The sequence below is a fragment of the Anguilla anguilla genome, chromosome 18 (genome assembly GCF_013347855.1).
Source record: "Anguilla anguilla isolate fAngAng1 chromosome 18, fAngAng1.pri, whole genome shotgun sequence".
In the NCBI taxonomy this organism is placed as follows: domain Eukaryota; kingdom Metazoa; phylum Chordata; class Actinopteri; order Anguilliformes; family Anguillidae; genus Anguilla; species Anguilla anguilla.
The window spans coordinates 8,760,716-8,780,214 of NC_049218.1; the positions used below are offsets into that span (position 1 = coordinate 8,760,716).

At 42.6% G+C, this 19,499-nt stretch overlaps 1 protein-coding gene and 1 long non-coding RNA gene across 2 annotated transcripts; one reads left to right on the forward strand and one right to left on the reverse strand.

Annotated features, from left to right (window-relative positions):
- Nucleotides 1-2,636: 2,636 nt before the first annotated feature.
- capn8 (calpain 8) lies at nucleotides 2,637-19,315 on the forward strand. The gene is made up of 21 exons (XM_035401096.1): nucleotides 2,637-2,920; nucleotides 5,686-5,755; nucleotides 7,716-7,834; nucleotides 8,344-8,477; nucleotides 9,057-9,225; nucleotides 9,550-9,633; nucleotides 10,092-10,177; nucleotides 10,287-10,361; nucleotides 10,498-10,658; nucleotides 11,586-11,752; nucleotides 12,179-12,190; nucleotides 12,681-12,892; nucleotides 13,549-13,585; nucleotides 14,098-14,163; nucleotides 14,750-14,807; nucleotides 14,922-14,986; nucleotides 15,463-15,531; nucleotides 15,853-15,931; nucleotides 16,665-16,781; nucleotides 18,367-18,425; nucleotides 18,621-19,315. Exons 1-21 carry the CDS (start codon nucleotides 2,684-2,686, stop codon nucleotides 18,642-18,644), a joined length of 2,100 nt encoding a protein of 699 aa, XP_035256987.1. The 5' UTR covers nucleotides 2,637-2,683; the 3' UTR covers nucleotides 18,645-19,315.
- On the reverse strand, nucleotides 5,750-7,779 carry LOC118218447. The gene is made up of 2 exons (XR_004763415.1): nucleotides 7,691-7,779; nucleotides 5,750-7,284 (listed from the first exon to the last, which is right to left on the reverse strand). It is a non-coding gene; the product is annotated as an uncharacterized LOC118218447 (long non-coding RNA).
- Nucleotides 19,316-19,499: the final 184 nt, after the last annotated feature.

The following is a 19,499-nucleotide window of genomic DNA, read 5'->3' on the forward strand; positions in this document are numbered from 1 at the left end:
AACAAACCTTTTCTTTAAGGACATCGCTTTGTGCACAGGGGCATCGTCATGCTGAAACAGGAAACGGCCTTCCCCAAACAGTTGCCACAAAGTTGGAAGCACACAATTCTCTAGAATGTCATTGTATGCTGTTGCATTAAGATTTCACTCCACTGGAACCAAGGGGCCTAGCCCAAATCATGAAAAACAGCCCCAGACCATTATTCCTCCTCCACCAAACTTTACAGTTGGCACTATGAATTCAGGCAGGTAGCCTTTTCCTGGCATTTGCCAAACCAAAATTCCTCCGTCAGACTGCCACATAGTGAAGTGTGATTCATCACTCCAGATGTTTTGACTGCTCCAGAGTCCAATGGCAGTGTGCTTTACATCACTCCAACTGAAGCTTGGCATTGTGCATGGTGATCTCAGCCTTGTGTCCGCCTGCCCGGCCATGGAAACCCATTTCTTGAAGCTCCTGATGAACAGTTCTTATGCGAACGATGCTTCCAGAGGCAGTCTGGAACTTGGCAGTTAGTGCTGAAACCAAGGAGACTATTTTTATGTAGCGTTTCAGCCCTTGGCAGTGACTTGTTGGAAAGGTGCCATCCTATGACAGTGCCACGTTGAAAGTCACCAAGCTCTTCAGAATGACCCATTCTACTGCTAATGTTTGTCTATGGAGATTGCTTGGCTGTACGCTTGATTTTATGCACCCGTTAGCAATGGGTGTGGCTGAAGTAGTGGAACCCACTAATCAGGGGTGTCCACATACTTATGGCAATAGAGTGCATCATTTGTATGGAAACAACAAGAAAGCAACAGAATGCAAAAAATGCATGTAGAAAAAATGTTTTTGAGCTTCAAAATCTTAGTCCTTTTGTGCTGTTGGAATCAGAGGTTTTCAGGCATTCTCTGACTTGGCCATCAGCACTCATGTCCCCCAGGCATAATATCTCAAGTTCTGGGTGTGTCATGGTAGCCCAATGATGAAATCCATCCATTGAACATGGACAAGAAGCCAGAATGGAAGCAAATGTGTAATAAGAAAAGATTGTGCTACCCTGTCTCATCTGTGGTGCTCAGGAGTGTGTTTGAATGTCTCGTCTTGCCCTTGCAATTTACAAGCTTGTTTACAGTCACAGTCTGGAAAATTAACGACCTAATATTGTAAATGCACTTTTTACGAGACGCTCAGAGTGCGTTTGTATTTGGGCTAAAACTGGGAAAGCATTCAGTGCTTTCAACATCTCAGAGCTTGCTTCAGTTCATCATACATTCTCAGCACTGTTTGTCACAGTATCAAGTCTGTGTATGATGAGTTACGGGATTACCGAGCGGTATCAAAGATAATTTAGATGTAGCTCATAACCTTACAGTCTTTTTCACAGGAAACATTTATGTAGCATACTTACCAGCCACCTGAATCCCATGGCTTGAATTAGGGGTGAAGTACTTGGGTGCAGCATTGTAAATGAGGAGCAGGCACTGTGGATAAGAGGTTAAAGGCCTGACATTTTAATGTTAATGACTGATATTGCATTATCCATGCCATACCCAGCATGTATTAGTTGACAGTGACCCAGAGGAGGAAGGATTATGGAAAAACAAAGAAAAAAAAAAAATCACCAATTGGGGTTCCAACAGATTCCAATTAAGATTTCCGTCAAGCCAAGTTCATACTAATGCAATCATTGCCATGATTAGACTGTTGACCAATACATTGCTTGAGCAAATCATGCAGTTTAAATCCATGCTTACGGTCAACAGTTGCAACACTGGAATGTCATGATCTACCAGTATTGCGGTCCTGGATGGTCCGCAGGTAAAGCTATAGTGTGAGCAACATTGAGGGAGACCACTGAGTACCATCCGATGGCGTCTATGTGGACAACTTGCACAATTTCAGAGGCTGTTTCAAGGTTTTGATCATTAAGACCCACCCACTGTCTCGTTTACCAAGGCTGTCTCAACCACATTTGCCTTGCAAAACTCTCATCCCATGGAGTACACGACACCAGTCCTGAACGACTAATCTGTATGCCAATGTTTGCAGAGTCATTTTCAACGGCTGTATACATTGATCTTGCCAACTCTTAGGAGACCACAGTAAAATGTTTTCGCCAAAGATATACATAACAAGAATGTCAATGATCAAATGAATAATTGAATGATTAGCAATGATTGGTGAACTTAGAGGAGCAGTTCGTACCATAAGAGACCAGCTCTCGTTTTGCATCCTTGATCAATCAGATCAGGACCTTAAAAATGAACCTCTGTCAAAAAAGTCATACTTCCGCATATCTTCTATGGCTGCAGGGGCAGAATCAGTTTTACTCTGATACACTGTATGTTTTCATAATCCCAGTATCAGCGGTTTCCTCCTGGTATTCCCTGCGTGCGCTCCATGATCCTGCAAAAAATCCCAAACTGAATTTCCCAGATAAGGTGAAGGCAGCAGCTTAGGTTCCAGCTGGGTGTGGCATTTGTTTTTCCACAAAAGGCTTTGTTCCTGTTTGCTGAGGTTTGTGGATGGGTTGCACCTGTCCACCTCTAGCTCCTCCCTGTCTGTGTTCCTGCTTCCTTGGTCCTCCTGTCAGGTATAAAGCAGACTGAAAAGGCCAGTGGAGCCCTGCAAACAAAAACTCCACACAAAGTCTCTCAGTCGAACAGAACCCAGCAGTTCTCCGGTCCAGTTGGCAGAATGACAACCACGGCACTCAAGTTCGCCCGTCACATGGAGCGAGCCCAGGGCATCGGGACCAACAGTAATGCAGTCAAATTCAGCAAGCAGGACTACAGCTCCCTGAAGACCCAGTGCCTGGAAAAGGGAGTTCTGTTTGAGGACAACCTTTTCCCTGCGAGCCACAGGTCCCTGGGCTACAACGAGCTGGGGCAGTACTCCTCCAAAACCCGGGGCTTGGTCTGGAAGAGGCCAAAGGTCAGAGGCAAACATTCTCTTTATACTCAGGGCTCTGTGGAAGGGGAGGGGGGTGACTTACCTGCTTACCACACTGCTATGACTGACTGTATCACCTGTTTAGAAAGCTGCAGCAGCAGCTGTGGTTCTGGAACTAAAATCTGTAGCAGCAGCTATAGTTCTGGGACTGAAAACTGTAGTTCTGGGACTGAAAGTTGTAGCAACAGTTGTAGTTCTGGGACTGAAAGCTGCGGCAGCAGCTGTAGTTCTGGGACTGAAAGCTGTGGGAGAAGCTGTAGTTCTGGGACTGAAAACTGTAGCAGCAGCTGTAGCTCTGGGACTGAAAACTATAGAAGCAGCTGTAGTTCTTGACTGAAAGCTGTAGCAGCAGCTGTATTTCTGGGACTAAAAACTGTAGCAGCAGCTGTAGCTCTGGGACTGAAAACTGTAGCAGCAGCAGCTGTAGTTCTTGACTGAAAGCTGTAGCAGCAGCTGTAGTTCTGGGACTGAAAGCTGTGGCAGCAGCTGAATGCAACCAGGTGCATAGAATATCAGTAAAGGGACTACTACTTTGAGTCTGGCTGATTATAGGCTTGGTTTTGCAGGTTCAAGCCTGTGAACAGAATGTATGTACTAAATCACCGCGACTCCCTTGAATAAAAGATTCCAATATGAAAGAATACAAATACAATAAATAAAATCAATATTGCATAAGAGATTATTCCAAATGAGTAAACTATAATTGTATGACTCTTTACAAATCTTAACTTCGCATTTCTTGCAAAGCAATGTCAAGTTTATGTTGAACATGACCACTACAATATCTGAACATGACTTAAATTTTAAAACTAAAAACTTGCGTTTTTTTTCCCATCAAGAAAACACACTTCCGTGTGAAGAGACCCCATGTATTTGGCATAACTACATGGTAGCTATGGACAAACTGCTGAGAGCTGATCCAGAAATAATTCCACTTAAAAAAAACCTTCCCTAACTGCAGTGATACAGTATATCTCCATTGTTTGTTTAACCCAGAATGGCATTTGAATGACGGAATTGGTGTGTACTCACTGTGCATCCTGCTCCAGGTTCAAGGGTGTGGCATCCAAAAAATCTGCTTCTCTGTCATCTTGAATGACTCAGGTCTCCTCATCCAAAATCATTACTCATGGTACTCTCTGTTTGAGATGAGCTGTTGCTCTGCCATACTCAGTACAGGGAATGACTTCTATGAACGTGCTCTCTTATCCACAGTGACTGTAGACTGAACGGAGAAGTGCGTTGTCTTTCTTCAGGTCACAATGATTGAACCCGAATGGCCTCATTGCACCAAATAACTCATTTGTATTGACGTTCTACTGGACAAGTTCATTTACCACAGGATTTGTTCAGTTTACTATATGGGCCCTATGTGACTTGCAAAGTTATACAAAATACTAATAGTTCTTCTTCTTCTTCTTCTTCTTATTATTAATATTAATATTAATATTAATAATAATAATAATAATAATAATAATAATAATAAATCAAATTTCATTAAAATACACAGAATAATACTGTAATACATATCAAAAAGTTACATAAAGTTGATAGCTATTTTTAAAAATATTATACCTAAAGAGACTGCTTTGTTGACTTGCAAATGGCAAACAGTGGTTTGAAAGAAATATTGCAGAAATAAATATATTATTTATCCAGGCAAGACATTTCAGAACTCGGAGCAGTTCGGTTTTCTTTGGCAGTGATGACCCGGGTGGTTAATGTAGGGAGGGAAGGCAGGGGATTGTGCAGCCAGTGAGATGCATGGAATGATTAGGGGCCAGATGTAGAGTCAGTTTTATAGGGATTTTACCCAAACAGCAGGGAGCCAACACACCTGCTCTTTAACTCTATTTAAAGAGGAACTTCACCAAATAAAAACTAACATTACAGGTTCATTTGCTTTTACGTCATGGAGTTCCTCTTTGAAAACAATCATAATTTGTGTGAGCCAGACGGTCTTTTTAAGCCTTGAACAAACAGTGAGATTACAAAGCAAGAAGAAAGGTCTTATTTGAAGTTCCTTTTCATAGCTGCGCTCTCCTTGACTGGCCAAACACTGCTGTGACCCACTATATCTTACAGGGAGTTTCATCACAAAGTAATAGTCTTGTTTGTTTGTTTTGACCTGACTCTGTTAACGCCTATGTTTGTCTGCTTGTTTGTGTGTGCGTGTGCGTAAATGCACGCAAGGGTGCTTGTGTATGCACATGTGTGTGCATGCGTGAGTGTTCCCATGGGCTGTTTTTCTGTCCCTGTTCCTGTGGGTGGGCAGGTGATTCCTCTGCTAAGGGAACATGGGGCAGGTTGTGAGGGGGAAGGGGCACCAAAGGACACGCCTGAACATTTAACCTTGTAAATTGACTCTGTTGCCCTATAATTAAGTTATATTGCAATTAAGGACAAAAAAACTAAATCCAAAGTAAGTGCACGCCATATTGTATGAGTTAAATATTACAGAATGGCTGAGTTGGGGCAAGTCGTGAAATTGGCTTCTGACAGTGTGACACAGATATATATGTAATTGACTTAATTATATAATTTCCTCCCAAAATAAAATTCTAAGTTAGTTTTCTAGAACTTGATTGCTTTCAGTACCTACCAGTAGTGACTGTTACATCAGCATTAGAATGTTCGCTTAAGAAGATTCTACTAATCGATGCGTGATCTCACACCTCAAAGAGTTAAAACATGCAGGATTGTTTACTTTAATTTAATTTCCCCTTTTCCTAATTTCCTCTCTATAGGAGCTGTGCCCCAACCCCCAGTTCATCGATGGTGGAGCCACAAGAACGGACATCTGCCAAGGAATGCTGGGTGAGCTGATGCAGCATTTTAATTAAGCTTAAAAAAAAAAGTGACGTGAAAACGTGCCCATTTTTTTTAACTTCTGAAAAAAACGGACATCATCTGGTCTGGATGTTCAGGTCAGACGGCTAAATATTTTGATGGGTCCTCAGACCAGCAATAGTAATAGTAATAGTTCCCTCCACCATAATTACTGGACCCAGGTCTGGAAATCATACAGTTCAGACTCCTAGAGTATAGAGTTCAACTATAGCTTTAAAAACACATTTATGGACTGAGCCACTTGAAAACCCATTTCAGAAATCATTTTAGCTGAAGTTTGATTCAAAAAAGAAATCTTAGTCTTACTTTCCCAAGTTCATGAGATATTAAAGTTGTCACACTTCGTTGTCCAACAGTACTTATCTCCAACACTGTTGATCTGTAAGTTAAACACAAGTTCGAATGATATGCAAATACATAACATGCAAACAGAACCACCGGTAATGTTTACTCAGGGAACCACCTACCAGGAGTGGTATGACATGCTGGCAGTCTTTTGTTTTGCAGTAGTCCCAAAAGAAAAGATCATTTTTAACAAAGAGAAGGGGGTGTGACACACCTGTATCCTGCATCACTGTGCCGAGTATAAACATCTGTCAGTCACCCAAACAGAACATACATGGATGTGACAGTTGAGATGTCCTCCCTTGGGTATGTGCTATTCTTGCAAAATGAAAATGGCAATGACAATTTGCGGTTAGGGCACACCAGATGATTATTGGTTCCAGCAATAATGGCCAAATCCCATTTTCAAACGACTCTGTGGAAAAATGAGGTGTCTAACATTGACAGAGAGCATTCTGGATGGAGGGCTGGGAAGAGTGGCTGAACTGAGGAGGCTTTGGGAGATCAGTCTGAAATCTTGGCAAGATGACTGCAGAGGCGGTGTGTGGGTGGATGTTGTGGTGGAGCCGTTTAACTAGTAATGACCTCTAATGCTCCTCCTACATCCTGCTTTCATTATTGAGCCATGGCTAAAGCACAAGTGAAACAAATGGACAGTGAATCTATTAACAGATGGGTGCCATGTACTTAGTTATAAGGGCATAAACTAGTTTTTCTTCTAGTATATCGGTATTGAAGTATATATTCATAAAACTTCAGACTCAATAGAAAATTCATTAGGTTCCTCATTTTAAGGCTAAGGTTTGAGCTGTCTTCTATCCATAGCTGGTTTTGCTGCAGTTTCTCTCTCCTCCAGCCAGTTTTGGCTGACTGCTCTGGGAATCTACAATAACATCTACACCACATTTGGATCTGCAGCAGTGATCCATTTACCCAGAGCATAGCCACTGTGACTGCCAGGTCAATGGTTTCAGGTCTAACAGCACCCTCTGCTGGAGGAACTATGCATTACTGTGGTAAAACAGATCCCTTTTTGATGTTATTTAATTTTAAGTGTTTTCAATTGACCTGGGCAGTTCTTGCATGCAACAAAGGATGTTTTAGATACTTACAGAAGTTTCTGATGACCTGGAGTGAGGGCATTCACAAATCTGTGGTTTAAAGCAAGAAGATATATTTCAAGAAAATTCCAAATCAGCTTGCATATCAACGCACAACAGAGACGGAGAGAGAAACAGAGACAGATACTGAGAGAGACCAAATGGAAAAGGCCAATAATGAACATTACTGTTTTTTTCCCTATCTGGTTTCCCCTGTATGTTTATTTATAACCCCTTTTTCCCCCCCAAAGGGAGGCATGGCAATAAGGTAGCTGTGCATTATAAAACAATTGATACATCCAAATCAACAGAAGACATTACACACAACAGCCTATATGCAGAGAACATGGGAAGCCTCTGAAATGATTCAATTTAGTCACAAATTGAGAGTTTTTAAAAAACAATCCTTCTGTGATATTGGCTTGTCCAGTCACCGTGACTCCTGTGGAGTGCTTACCCTCCAGATGTGTATATCTGTGCAGGTGACTGCTGGCTCCTGGCCGCCATCGCCTCTCTTACGCTCGATGAGGAGATCCTGGCCCGTGTGGTTCCTCCGGGACAGTCTTTCGATGAGGACTATGCTGGGATCTTTCACTTCCAGGTCAGGATATATCACTTCCTGTGGTGAGGGAGACTGGGCAGTTAAACAACCGGTTTGTGTCGCTCTTGGTATCTACCGCTTTTATTCCCCGTTCATGCTGGAAGTATGGCAGCAGTCCTTATTCCCCAGTAAGTCCCTGGTGTGGGAGGAACAGGCCAAATATGTGGAGCACTCCTTGTGATGCTCAATGGGACTGAAATATGTACAGCACTTGCATGCAAGGAGATGTCTAAATCGGTGGGGGATGGGGGAGGATATCTGGCAGGGGAGTGAATAGGAAGTTAACTTGGATGAAAGTCCCTCAGATCTCAAAAGTCTCAAATGCACTATTGATTAACATGCAAAGGACTATACAGCATATGCCAACACCGTTGGCCACCATACGCATTACATTCCAGAACCTGGAGCACACTGGGTTAGTAAGGAGCTAAAACATCAATAATAGCTATCAATAAATGAAAAATAAATATCGACAATAAAATAAACTTACCTGCCCTCTGCACCTCCAGTTCTGGCAGTATGGAGAGTGGGTGGACGTGGTGATCGACGACAGGCTGCCCACCAGAGACGGGGAGCTGCTGTTCGTCCACTCGGCCGAGTCCTCCGAGTTCTGGAGCGCCCTGCTGGAGAAGGCCTACGCCAAGTGAGTGGGCCTCCAGGCAGCTGGAAAAGGTCACACACAGGAACGCGTAAAGGACTGATACTTACCATCTGAAGAAAAAAATATGTATTTATTTGAAAATTAAGCAGCACGAGTGAACACTGTGGCCCTGCAGGGGCGGCACACAATTAGCTTCGTGTCACCAAAGGGGTATTTTGGGAGGGATTCAGACAGCGGGGACAGCAGTGTTCATCGCTTGAGTGACCCCTGTTGGCCATCTGGGTACCTGTGGCTTGCTGTCGATGCTTGCGTATGATTGGGTCTCCTCCCTCTGGCCCCACTCTGTGCGTGTGCGGCTTGTGGCTGTAGTGTGAAAAGAAGCAGCTGGCTGGCAGTCGCATGTTTTGGAGGAGAACCACGGATTGCCTTCACTTTCCCAAGTCGGCAGCAGAGGCCGTTATATGAGCACGTTTGTACATAATTCATGGATAGGGCATTCCAAATTTGGATGGAATAGGAGATGCCAAACTTTTAAAACAAACATTTTTCATAAATAAAAAAAAAGTTAAGGACGAGTGTTGATAGCCAGGGTCTTTTCACGGCTCCCCCGGTCCCTCACAGGGTGAATGGCAGCTACGAGGCCCTGGCTGGTGGCACTACCACAGAGGGCTTTGAGGACTTCACCGGCGGGATCTCAGAAATCTACACCATGGACAAAGCTCCCCCGCAGCTCTTCAAAATCATGCAGAAAGCCCTGGGCCTTGGGTCCCTCTTGGGCTGTTCCATCGATGTGAGTCCACACAGCTCAGGGGGGGGAACAGCATGCCTGGGGTCCCCCTTGGGCTGGACCATTGACATGACCTCAGGGGGGACCAGCATGCTTGGTTCGCATTTTCAGAATAAGAAATGACACCATTTTTGTTTTCATCATTCTTTTTGTCTGCCTTATTGTTACCTTGTTCTTTAGGTTAAAACATAGTGTGCAAAGTGGTTGCTGTTATGTTATTAATAGTAATAACAGCAACATTATTATTATTATTATTATTATTATTATTATCCTCCACATGTGGTTGTGTTCCTTCTCTGACGAGTTGGTTGTGCTGTCTCGAATCAGATCACCAGTGCCTATGATTCAGAGGCGCTGACCACACAGAAGCTGGTGAAAGGCCACGCCTACTCCGTCACTGGGGCTCAGGAGGTAGGTAGAGCAGTCAATTAAACAATCAAGGTAGTGTGCACAGGCAATGCGCAAAAAAGCAAAACAGTGTAAAGTCACTCAATAGGAAAATGGCAACCAAAGAACCAAACCAGCACTGCCCAATCCTGGAGACCTACTATCCTGTAGGTTTTCACTCACACCCTAGCAAAGCACACCTCATTCAACAGCTAAAGATCTAGTTGTGCTGCTAATAAGTAGAATCAGGTGTGACAAATTAGGGTTGGAATTAAAAACCTACAGGATGGTAGACCTCTGGGAACAGGATTGGACAGCCCCAAACTATTTCCAGTGTGCATTCAAATGTGCTGGGGTGGAATTTGTGCAGTTCTGGTTGTAATGTTCTCAATGTAAAAAGACAGAGCATAGCTGAGGTGAGATAAAAGTAGAGTGGAGGGGTGTGGCCTGTCTGTGCAGCAGGTGGTTTGTGTGCCCCTCAGGTGACCGTGGGCGGCAGGACCGTGGAGCTGGTGCGAATCAGGAACCCCTGGGGACAGGTGGAGTGGACAGGGGCCTGGAGCGATGGGTGCGTTTATGAGAAACACCATAAAGCTCATCATGTGGGTCTTTGGTGGCCCCTGCGACAGGAGGAGCGGGGCTACACAACCTAATTAGAACACTTATCCCTCCATCAGGTCACAGGAATGGGACGGCGTTCCCGAAGACGAGAAGGAAAACCTACAACGCGCAGCTGACGACGGCGAATTCTGGTGAGCCCCAGTCCTGTTCTTGTTGATGGCATCAGAGCGTGCAACTTGATGATCTAATTGACTGATGTAATTAAACCAGAAATGGTTCTGGCACCACCACTATGGCAGGTGACCCCTGTCCTTTGACCCCTGGCAGGATGTCCTTTGTAGACTTTAAGAGACAGTTCTCCAAGCTGGAGATCTGCAACCTGACCCCAGACACACTGACCAGTGATGAGGTTGGCCGCTGGAGCTACCACCAGTTTGAGGGAATTTGGAGAGTGGGCTCCACTGCTGGAGGCTGCAGAAACTACGCAGGTATAGTATCAGAAACCACATGCGGACAGCTTCAGAAACCACACAAGTACAAGCTTCAGAAACCACACAGGTCACAAGCTTCAGAAACCACACAAGCACAAGCTTGAGAAACCACACAGCTACAAGCTTAAGTAACCATGCAGACACAGATTCAGAAACCACGCAGGAACAGCTTCAGAAACCACTCAGGCACAAGCTTTAGAAACCACATGCGGACAGCTTCAGAAACCCCACAAGTACAAGCTTCAGAAACCACACAGGTCACAAGCTTCAGAAACCACACAAGCACAAGCTTGAGAAACCACACAGCTACAAGCTTAAGTAACCATGCAGACACAGATTCAGAAACCACGCAGGAACAGCTTCAGAAACCACTCAGGCACAAGCTTTAGAAACCACATGCGGACAGCTTCAGAAACCCCACAAGTACAAGCTTCAGAAACCACACAGGTCACAAGCTTCAGAAACCACACAAGCACAAGCTTCAGAAACCACACAGGTACAAGCTTAAGTAACCATGCGACACAGATTCAGAAACCAACCATGAACAGCTTCAGAAACTACTCAGGCACAAGCTTTAGAAACCACACAGGTACAAGCTTTAGAAACCACACAGGTACAAGCTTCAGAAACCACACAGGTACAAGCTTTAGAAACCACACAGGTACAAGCTTCAGAAACCACACAGGTACAAGCTTCAGAAACCACACAGGTACAAGCTTTAGAAACCACACAGGTACAAGCTTTAGAAACCACACAGGTACAAGCTTCAGAAACTACACATGTACAAGCTTAAGAAACCAGGCCTTGCGGTAGGCATCAGAAATATATCATTGCATTCATACCAAAATTAGGACAAAGGGTAAAAATGTGTATTGGCATAATCCCCCCTTAAAACCTCATTCTGCTCATCTATCCCCTCCACAGCCACCTTCTCCTCCAACCCCCAGTTTGCCATCACGCTGGAGGATGAGGACGATGACCCCCTGGATGAAGATGGCTGCACCCTCCTGGTGGGGCTCATGCAGAAGGACGGCCGAAAGGATAAGAGTTTTGGCACTGACCTCAACACCATCGGATACGCCATCTACAAGGTGGGAGTGGCAAAGGGATTTTTGAGTTTATTTTATCTGTTTGCTTAGCAGATGTCCAGAGCAGCTAACCTGGCTTCTGTTTTTACATACTACCCATTTATACACATGAATATGTTCTGAAGAAATTCAGGTTACGCACATTACCTGACTTGGGTTTTGACCTTTGTAACAAGTGCAGCTCCTGACTGACTGTCCTAAACAACCACCCTTAGAGTTGGGGATCAATTCAGTCCATTCACAAAATTAATTAACAGAAAAATCACCAAAGTACGGTATGGACATTTATCAATTCCTAAACTGAATTTCAAATTAAATTTGTAAACTGGCTGGACTGAAATACCACTGATCTCAACCCTACTAATCATACAAACAGGTCAGGGTTCATTGGAGACCCTTCTGATATCTTCCCGTTTCTTTGTTTTCCAGGTGCCTGACGAGGTATGTAATGACCACAGCAGAACACGATCCTGAGTCTAAACTCTGACTCTCCTGACAGATAGAGAAGTGATCCCAGTTGAGCAGGTGCTGCTGTGGGGATCAAACACTTGTCTGTAGAGGGGGAATTGCATATGGCCATGAGTCCACTGCCATACAGACTGCACCACACATCTCACCTTCATTTTAATGTGCAGGGGGTGGCTGTTTTTACTTGTGCAGTAAGGCTAAAACATGGGTTTCTTCACCTGTTGTATCTTTTAATTATTGGATTTTTGGGGGGCTTTACTATGGGCTAAGTAATATATCACTCAAGCCAGCAGTACCTAAACCTTTGCAGAGTAGGTTTTTAAAAAGAAATGTCTTTCAACTACCCATAGGGAGTGTTACGTCAGCATTAGAAAGTTCAGCTAAGATATATGTGATCTCGCACACTTAAAAGTTTAAACGGCAGCAAGAAGTCAGTGAGAATTGTTCCCTCTTCTTAACTTAGTACAAGGGCCGCACCAACATACACCTGGGGCCGGACGTGTTGCTGAGGCAGAAGGCGGTGGCCATGAGCTCAACCTTCATCAACACGCGCGAGGTGTGCGACCGCTTCTGCCTGCCCCCCGGGCAGTACGTCATTGTCCCATCCACCTACGAGGCGCACAAGAAAGGCAGCTTCCTCCTGCGGGTCTTCTCTGAGAAGCAAGCCGCAGCCAGGTGGGTGGGGTTCCACAGAGCAGGATGTGACAAGGTGGGCGGGGTCTACCAGGCAGACTTGTATATTTTATTATTTAGGCAACAAATATGCTCATGATTTTCACCAGGTAGGTCCAGTCATCCAGTCACATCTCCCTGGTCAAAATGTTGTCTGTGAGATCCAGTTAAACTCGCTCAGGGAGCATTATACTTGATATCTTGCATGATATCTTTCCTTTTCTACTTTGCGTGAGCTCTCTTCTCTCATTTAAGTATGAATAGGAGGCTCTCCTGTTTGCACTTGAATAATCACACCTTGTGACTATGTAGATATACTGAATACCTACTCTAATTCTCCAGACAAAGCTCTTGCTTGTTTGGCCTTTGGAGCTCAAACAAAAAATGGTGCATACATACGGACTATGTGGTTTTGGATAAAGGAAGTGTGATTTTTTTTCCCAATTGTTTTACAGTTCATTTTGCATTAAAGTACAAGGTCTGCTGTGCCAAGAAAACCAATCAAATTCCACCATGGGGCTTTACTTACACCTATTAATCAAGGACCTGCAAAATCTGTGTCATTGCCATGAGGATGCAGTGTCATTCTGTGCATGCGTTGCATGCTTGTGCACAATATTTCCATTCCCGTACATTTACATGTTAATTTTCCATTGCAGCCAGATGGACGAAGAGATCAAAGCAAAAGTAGAGCAGGTACAGTAACACTACCGGAGAAGCTTCAGCAGCTAAGGACAGAGCAGCATTTGTGCTTATATTGGGTGTAATAAGAGGCAATCATCCAGGATCAGCAAGCTCACATTCAGTTCCACATTATAAACATGCCCTACTGTACATACAATTTCACCCTACAACTTGACTAAGAGCCAAAGCAAGAGATGGAACAAGCTACATACGAACTTATGGCAAGACTGTGATATGACGAATAGCTATAAAATGTCCGAATCTGCTCTCTTCCAAGCAGAACACATTGAAGGCTGATTTCTCAGACAGAAATTGAGCGGAACCCTAGACTAAAAAAAATATTCCTCCGCCCCCCCAAGAGAGATCATCACTGAATTTGTCTTTTAGTCTGGAACTGGGCTTAATCCATGGCTGGCAAATTGGCCCTGAGAAAACCAGATACTCTTTGACTTCAATATGTTTTCTGTAAACACTGTCACCCAGTTGGTCACATTATTTAAATTGATTTTTAAATTATTTTGCAGCATGAAATCTCTGAGAAAGACGTGGACCCCCATTTCAAACTCCTGTTCAAGAAGATTGCTGGAAATGTAAGTTCATGGTTAAAATCAAAATGTTGTAAACAGATTTGTCTGAACAGTCAAAAAATAGAAACACCATGTGTACAGATATCAAACTTAAAATTATTTTCTCAAATATATTTGCTTAAAAGCTTAAGAAAATGTCTTAAATTACCCAGTATGTGCAGACTGCAATCTGAATCTTTCAAAAGCTCAAAAAACTGAGGGCTAAGAGTTATAGTAGCAGTTACATGCTACACACTGTATTCCATACCACCTTTTATCCTGCCCTGAGGAATATGCTAGACATAGTGAGGTCTCTATTTCTATGGAAGACCTGCCAAAGAACAAAGACAAAAGCAAGTGGTAGGAATGTAGCAGTAGGGGGGCGCCTTTCCCTTAATGGCAGGAAGTAACATGCATTAGTGTGTGCATAACCATATTTAGCTGTAGGAGGCAGCATCTTTCTGAGGTTAGATGGATTTAAACAGACAATGACAATGATTCATTACAATTGTGTCTATTCCTCTAGTCTTCTCATGTAATCATTGCAAATTATATATCGGGGCTCTGGCCTGTCTAGATGAAAGGTAACAAACTGTACATTCTCCTGTAGGATTCTGAAGTGTCTGTTTTTGAACTTGTCGAAGTTTTGAACAGAGTTGTATCCCAAAGTAAGAAACATTTTCAATCTTATTTGGCAATTTATTTATGTACATTCAGACAGGCATACTGTTGCAAAAAAATGCTTTATTTTGATTTTTAAATTATTTCCGTTATATTTTCAGGAGCAGACATCAAGACCGATGGATTTAGCCTTGAGACTGGTCGTCTCATTATCAGCCTTTTAGATGTATCCTTTGCTAATAGTGTCCATGTAGAGATCAGATACAGTACAAAACTGTTTTCGTTACCTTTCCAAAATTCGTGAAACACCAGACGTCCCGTTTTCCTCGGGACAGCCCTGTATTGCAGCCCCTTTTTACGTGCCCCAACTTTCCCCCAGGGAATCTGGTCATCCTACATCAACTGTAACTTAACATCCCTCTCTTCAGATTTCTAAAGATGCCTGTTTGAACCCCATTTAAAGTCCCAAACCAGTCTAACTTCATTGCTGAGAGCACATTTCTTTCACTAAAAGGAAAAAACAACACTCTTAAAGCTTTGCCACTTGGTGGTTTGTGCAGAGTAAAAAAACAGTGGCCAGCTGCATATGTTCAGAAAAGTAAATGTAAAAACCCTCATTCTCCATACCTGTGTTCAAATTTTTTTTTTTTTTGGGGGGGGGGGGGGGCATTGGTGTTTCAAAAGCACCTTGACAGTTTGCAGAAAGATGGAAGTTCCACACTGGGCCTGGTTGAGTTCCATAGTCTCTGGATGAAGATCCAGAAGTATCTGGTAGGAAAATCATAGCATTTAACTGTTACTGGGAGTACTTAGCCTAATACCGTAGTGGTAGATGCCTTTCTGGTACTATAGTGTATAGCACGTCATAGGATATACTTAATACTGTTGTACTATATGCCTTTCTGGTACTAATGTGAAAAGCACATCATTGGGTATTCTTCATACCTTTGTGCTGGATGCAATTCTGGTTCCAATGTGTATAGCACTTCACTGGGTATATGTAATGCCGTTGTACTTGATGCCTTTCCAGTATGAATACGTTTCATATACTGGGAGTGGTTTCAATGACGGATCTGGTGTCTGGTTCCACAGGAAATCTTCAAGAAACACGACCAGGACCATTCTGGCACCATGAGTTCCCATGAGATGAGGGGAGCTCTTTCGCAAGCAGGTAAAACAAATACTATAGAAACTATAAAGCCACACAACACGCTTACACTACAACAATGGAACCACACATCACCCCTTTGTAGTGTTACCTTACATGGTAAACTACAATGCAGGCAGCCTGGGACCTAATAATCACACAACATGCCTATTAATATTAATCTAGTGATGCAGGGCCATTGGTGTGAACTGGCAGTATTTTTCAGCCTCCACCTTGACTGTTAGACAAAAATAAAGAGGACCTGGAAAAACCAGTTCTTACAGGCAGGCTTACCAGTCATGCTCACTGGTTTCAGTCACTGAACAGCTGTGTTTGTACAGTGATCCCACAACAAACAATACACAAATAGAGCAGCCTCATCAGTCTGCAACGATTCATGCATTAATCACAGGGATTTTTTCTTCTGCCCATTTTACATTCCACTTATTAGCCTAAATGGCTGAAAACAAACATGCAATCTATTTTCCCATTATTAACGGTATAGAGCAGTCTGACTAACTTTTGAAAGGAACAAGAGATCAAAATACGATGTTAGAAAGGGACAGAAATGCACACGAAGTCACTGGTGTCCTTTATATTAACGGTGTACTAATGCATATCAGTGTAGGCCTACATCAGTGGACCTCCCTGCACACTTGCTTGGACAGGACAGCGTAAATGACAGTTAGTCAGTCAGTGTAGCGAGCTCAGTGGCTCAGTGTATTCTGTAAATAACATGGGTTAACTGCTGCCCCAGGATTCCAGGTAAACAACGACATCCTACACAACATTGTGGGCCGCTACGCCGACCAGGAGTACGCCATAGACTTCGACTGCTTCGTGGGCTGCCTGATACGGCTGGAGATGCTCTTCAGTGAGTTTCACAGCAGGACTCCTTGAAACTGGTGGCCAGTGGGCCAAATGAGATCCACTATAAATGTAGGCCTACTTTATTTGGGCCATTAACAAGAGAGAAAAAAAAAGTCTTATTCAGATGCAGCTAAAATTGCAACTGTGTCCAGGACCGCACCTGTACAGAGCCAGCATGCCGCCAACTAATGACAGAATGAAAATCCAACCTGGCCTGAGTTCATTCAAAAGTACCTCAGTAGTTGGCTTACCTGCATGCCGGGATGAAAAAAGTACCCAGAAATTATGCTATCACGTTAAGCATGGGTACACCTTACTTAATTAAAATTCAAGTAGTATCTCGCTGAAAATACACTTGAGTGAAAGTTTCAAAAGGTTTTACTTCTAAACGTACTTCAAAGTATTAAAAAGTTTAGTAGGTCTACAATTTGTTTGGCTGGTAGTGACAGAGAAGACGTTTCCATCAAAATGGCGAATGCAGAGCCAACCTCAGTTTGAGTTGTTACTCTTCAACAACTTACAGTATCTGACACTTAGGGAATTGTCCGTAACCCAAGTCACATTATTTATTGAATGATACTTAGATAGGTAGGCTAACTAGTATCAAAAGGCCGGCTAGCTAACGTTAGGAAGGACAGCCATCGTTAAAAGATATCGATAGCTATCACATTGACATTAATGAAAGAATTAATCAATCGTGACAGTGTTTGTAATGTCCTGCTAGATACTTAACATTAGCTAGAATTTAGTTTTCTAGTTCATCAGAATATGGTCTGCTCGTTAGACATAATGTTACTGGAATAGCACGCTAACTAGTGCCTGGCTAGTCTATAGTCTACAATTGAAAAATAAAGTAGCTATCTAGCTAGCAAACTTACCTCTATATGTTGCTTCAAATTTGATGGAGAATTTTTGAGGGAAGAAATTTCATGAGATCGGGGGAAGGAGACAATTAATTATATAAGAGTCGCTGAAGTAAAATTTGTTATGGAAATCGGGCCACGGGTGCTTATTTTGTGTTGAATGCGAAACGACCGTTCTAAGGAGGTCTTCGTCGCTCGTTTGTTAGGCCATCTTGTGCAGCGGTTAAATTTACTTCATGCCATTTAATCAAATACCTTTTTTGAGCTAATGCACAAGAACCAATCAGCACGGGCGTTAGCTGTTTTAATGAAAATTTTCGTCGCGGGCACCGGTTTGGATAGTTTGGCCTGTGAGACATGTAAGACTGCATTTTACGTTTCTACATTCATTCATTCATTCATTCATTTTGGACCAGCAAGATTGATAACAAGCAGCTACATTAAAGTATGAAGATGTACAGAGTAGGAAGTAGTCTATTTGATTAAGTGATAATACAAGTAGTCTACAAACTTAATAAAAATAGTAGAGTATTCTATAGTAACGAGAACAATTACTCAAGCGCTTTTAATTCCTATTTGTCTGTGATACAATGCAAAAACTTTTTTTTTATCTATTAACAAAACATTTTCTGTGATGTTAATATGTGTAACAATTAGCCTGTGTTTTATTTATCAATTCATTCAGTCCTTAATTTGGTTTCCATTTATTCCTCTCCGTCCAAACAGAAATGTTTAAAACCCTTGACAAAGCTGGCAGTGGGAAGATCGAGCTGGATTTGTCGCAGGTGAGTTTCTCCGTTGTGTCTGTGTTTAACGTGATACATTGCTTGACATGGTCGAACCAAAGCATATTCAGCGCGCCTTGAGCATTAAAAAAAAAAAAAAAAAAAAACTATACGACGGAGAGTTGGTCTACGTCGATCATACAAGGAGCCTCTCTTTAACAGTATGTAACATCGAGTCTTTGTGTTTATTTGCAGTGGATGTGTCTGGCAATCCATTAAAAGAAGATTCAGAAGACCATTTATTTGCTGACCATTGTGACGTAACAGCTATACTGGATCCACCATGAAATGTGTTGTAGATCTTGTTTTGTGGATGAAATTATTATTATTTTTGCTTCAATGTGATATGTACAAGAGGTGTCGCATGATAGCTACTTTAGGCTAAAGCTACTTTTGTGGGCAAAAGTGGTAGCCTATCTTCAACATAAAGTTTTAAATTATATCACATCAACTTTTGATACCTTTTGGAATTACAATTTCTTAACTGTTCATTGAGACCAATAAGCTTTTAAGTGTCCTTGCCACAGTTTGTTCCGGGTCTCACAGCTTTTAAAGATGCACAACTTTGTGTGGTATATGACCTATACTCTGTATCCTGTAATTGTAATAAGAATGTTTTAAATCCACATTTTGACCATGTGTCTCAATTGGTCTTTCAGACACATTTATTGTAGCTACAGCAATGTTTCAAATTCAATAATGCGCTCCCAAAGTAGGCTATTCGGGGATTTCCCCCGTCACCTCTACCATATCGAATAATCATGCAATGCTTCCAAACTGGAATTCAAAGTTTGCTCCAACAGCACTGAAAACGATTGGTGTTAGAAGACTGGTTGATGTTGCTTTTAGGTTGATTGATTTATTAAAGCGGTTATGCTGGTTGTGTGTGAGCTGGTGTCCGTTTTTTCCCACTGTACAAAATGTTTTAAAAAATGCCTGTATTGTTCATCACTGTTTGTTGAACGCTTTCACCCGAATACGTGCGTAATGTGTTTCCCTACTCGCTTGACCCATTATGAGAGAGAGGTTGCCTATGTAGGTAGGACTACTCTGTTCTTGAAAAATAAAGCTGTT

Bases quoted from the DNA above. Each gene is read 5' to 3' on its own strand.
- capn8 (XM_035401096.1), top strand. From the start codon at position 2,684: ATGACAACCACGGCACTCAAGTTCGCCCGTCACATGGAGCGAGCCCAG. The intron at 9,634-10,091 runs GTAGGTAGAGCA...TGTGCCCCTCAG, and splicing joins CCGTCACTGGGGCTCAGGAG to GTGACCGTGGGCGGCAGGAC. The intron at 15,932-16,664 runs GTAAAACAAATA...CTGCTGCCCCAG, and splicing joins GGGAGCTCTTTCGCAAGCAG to GATTCCAGGTAAACAACGAC.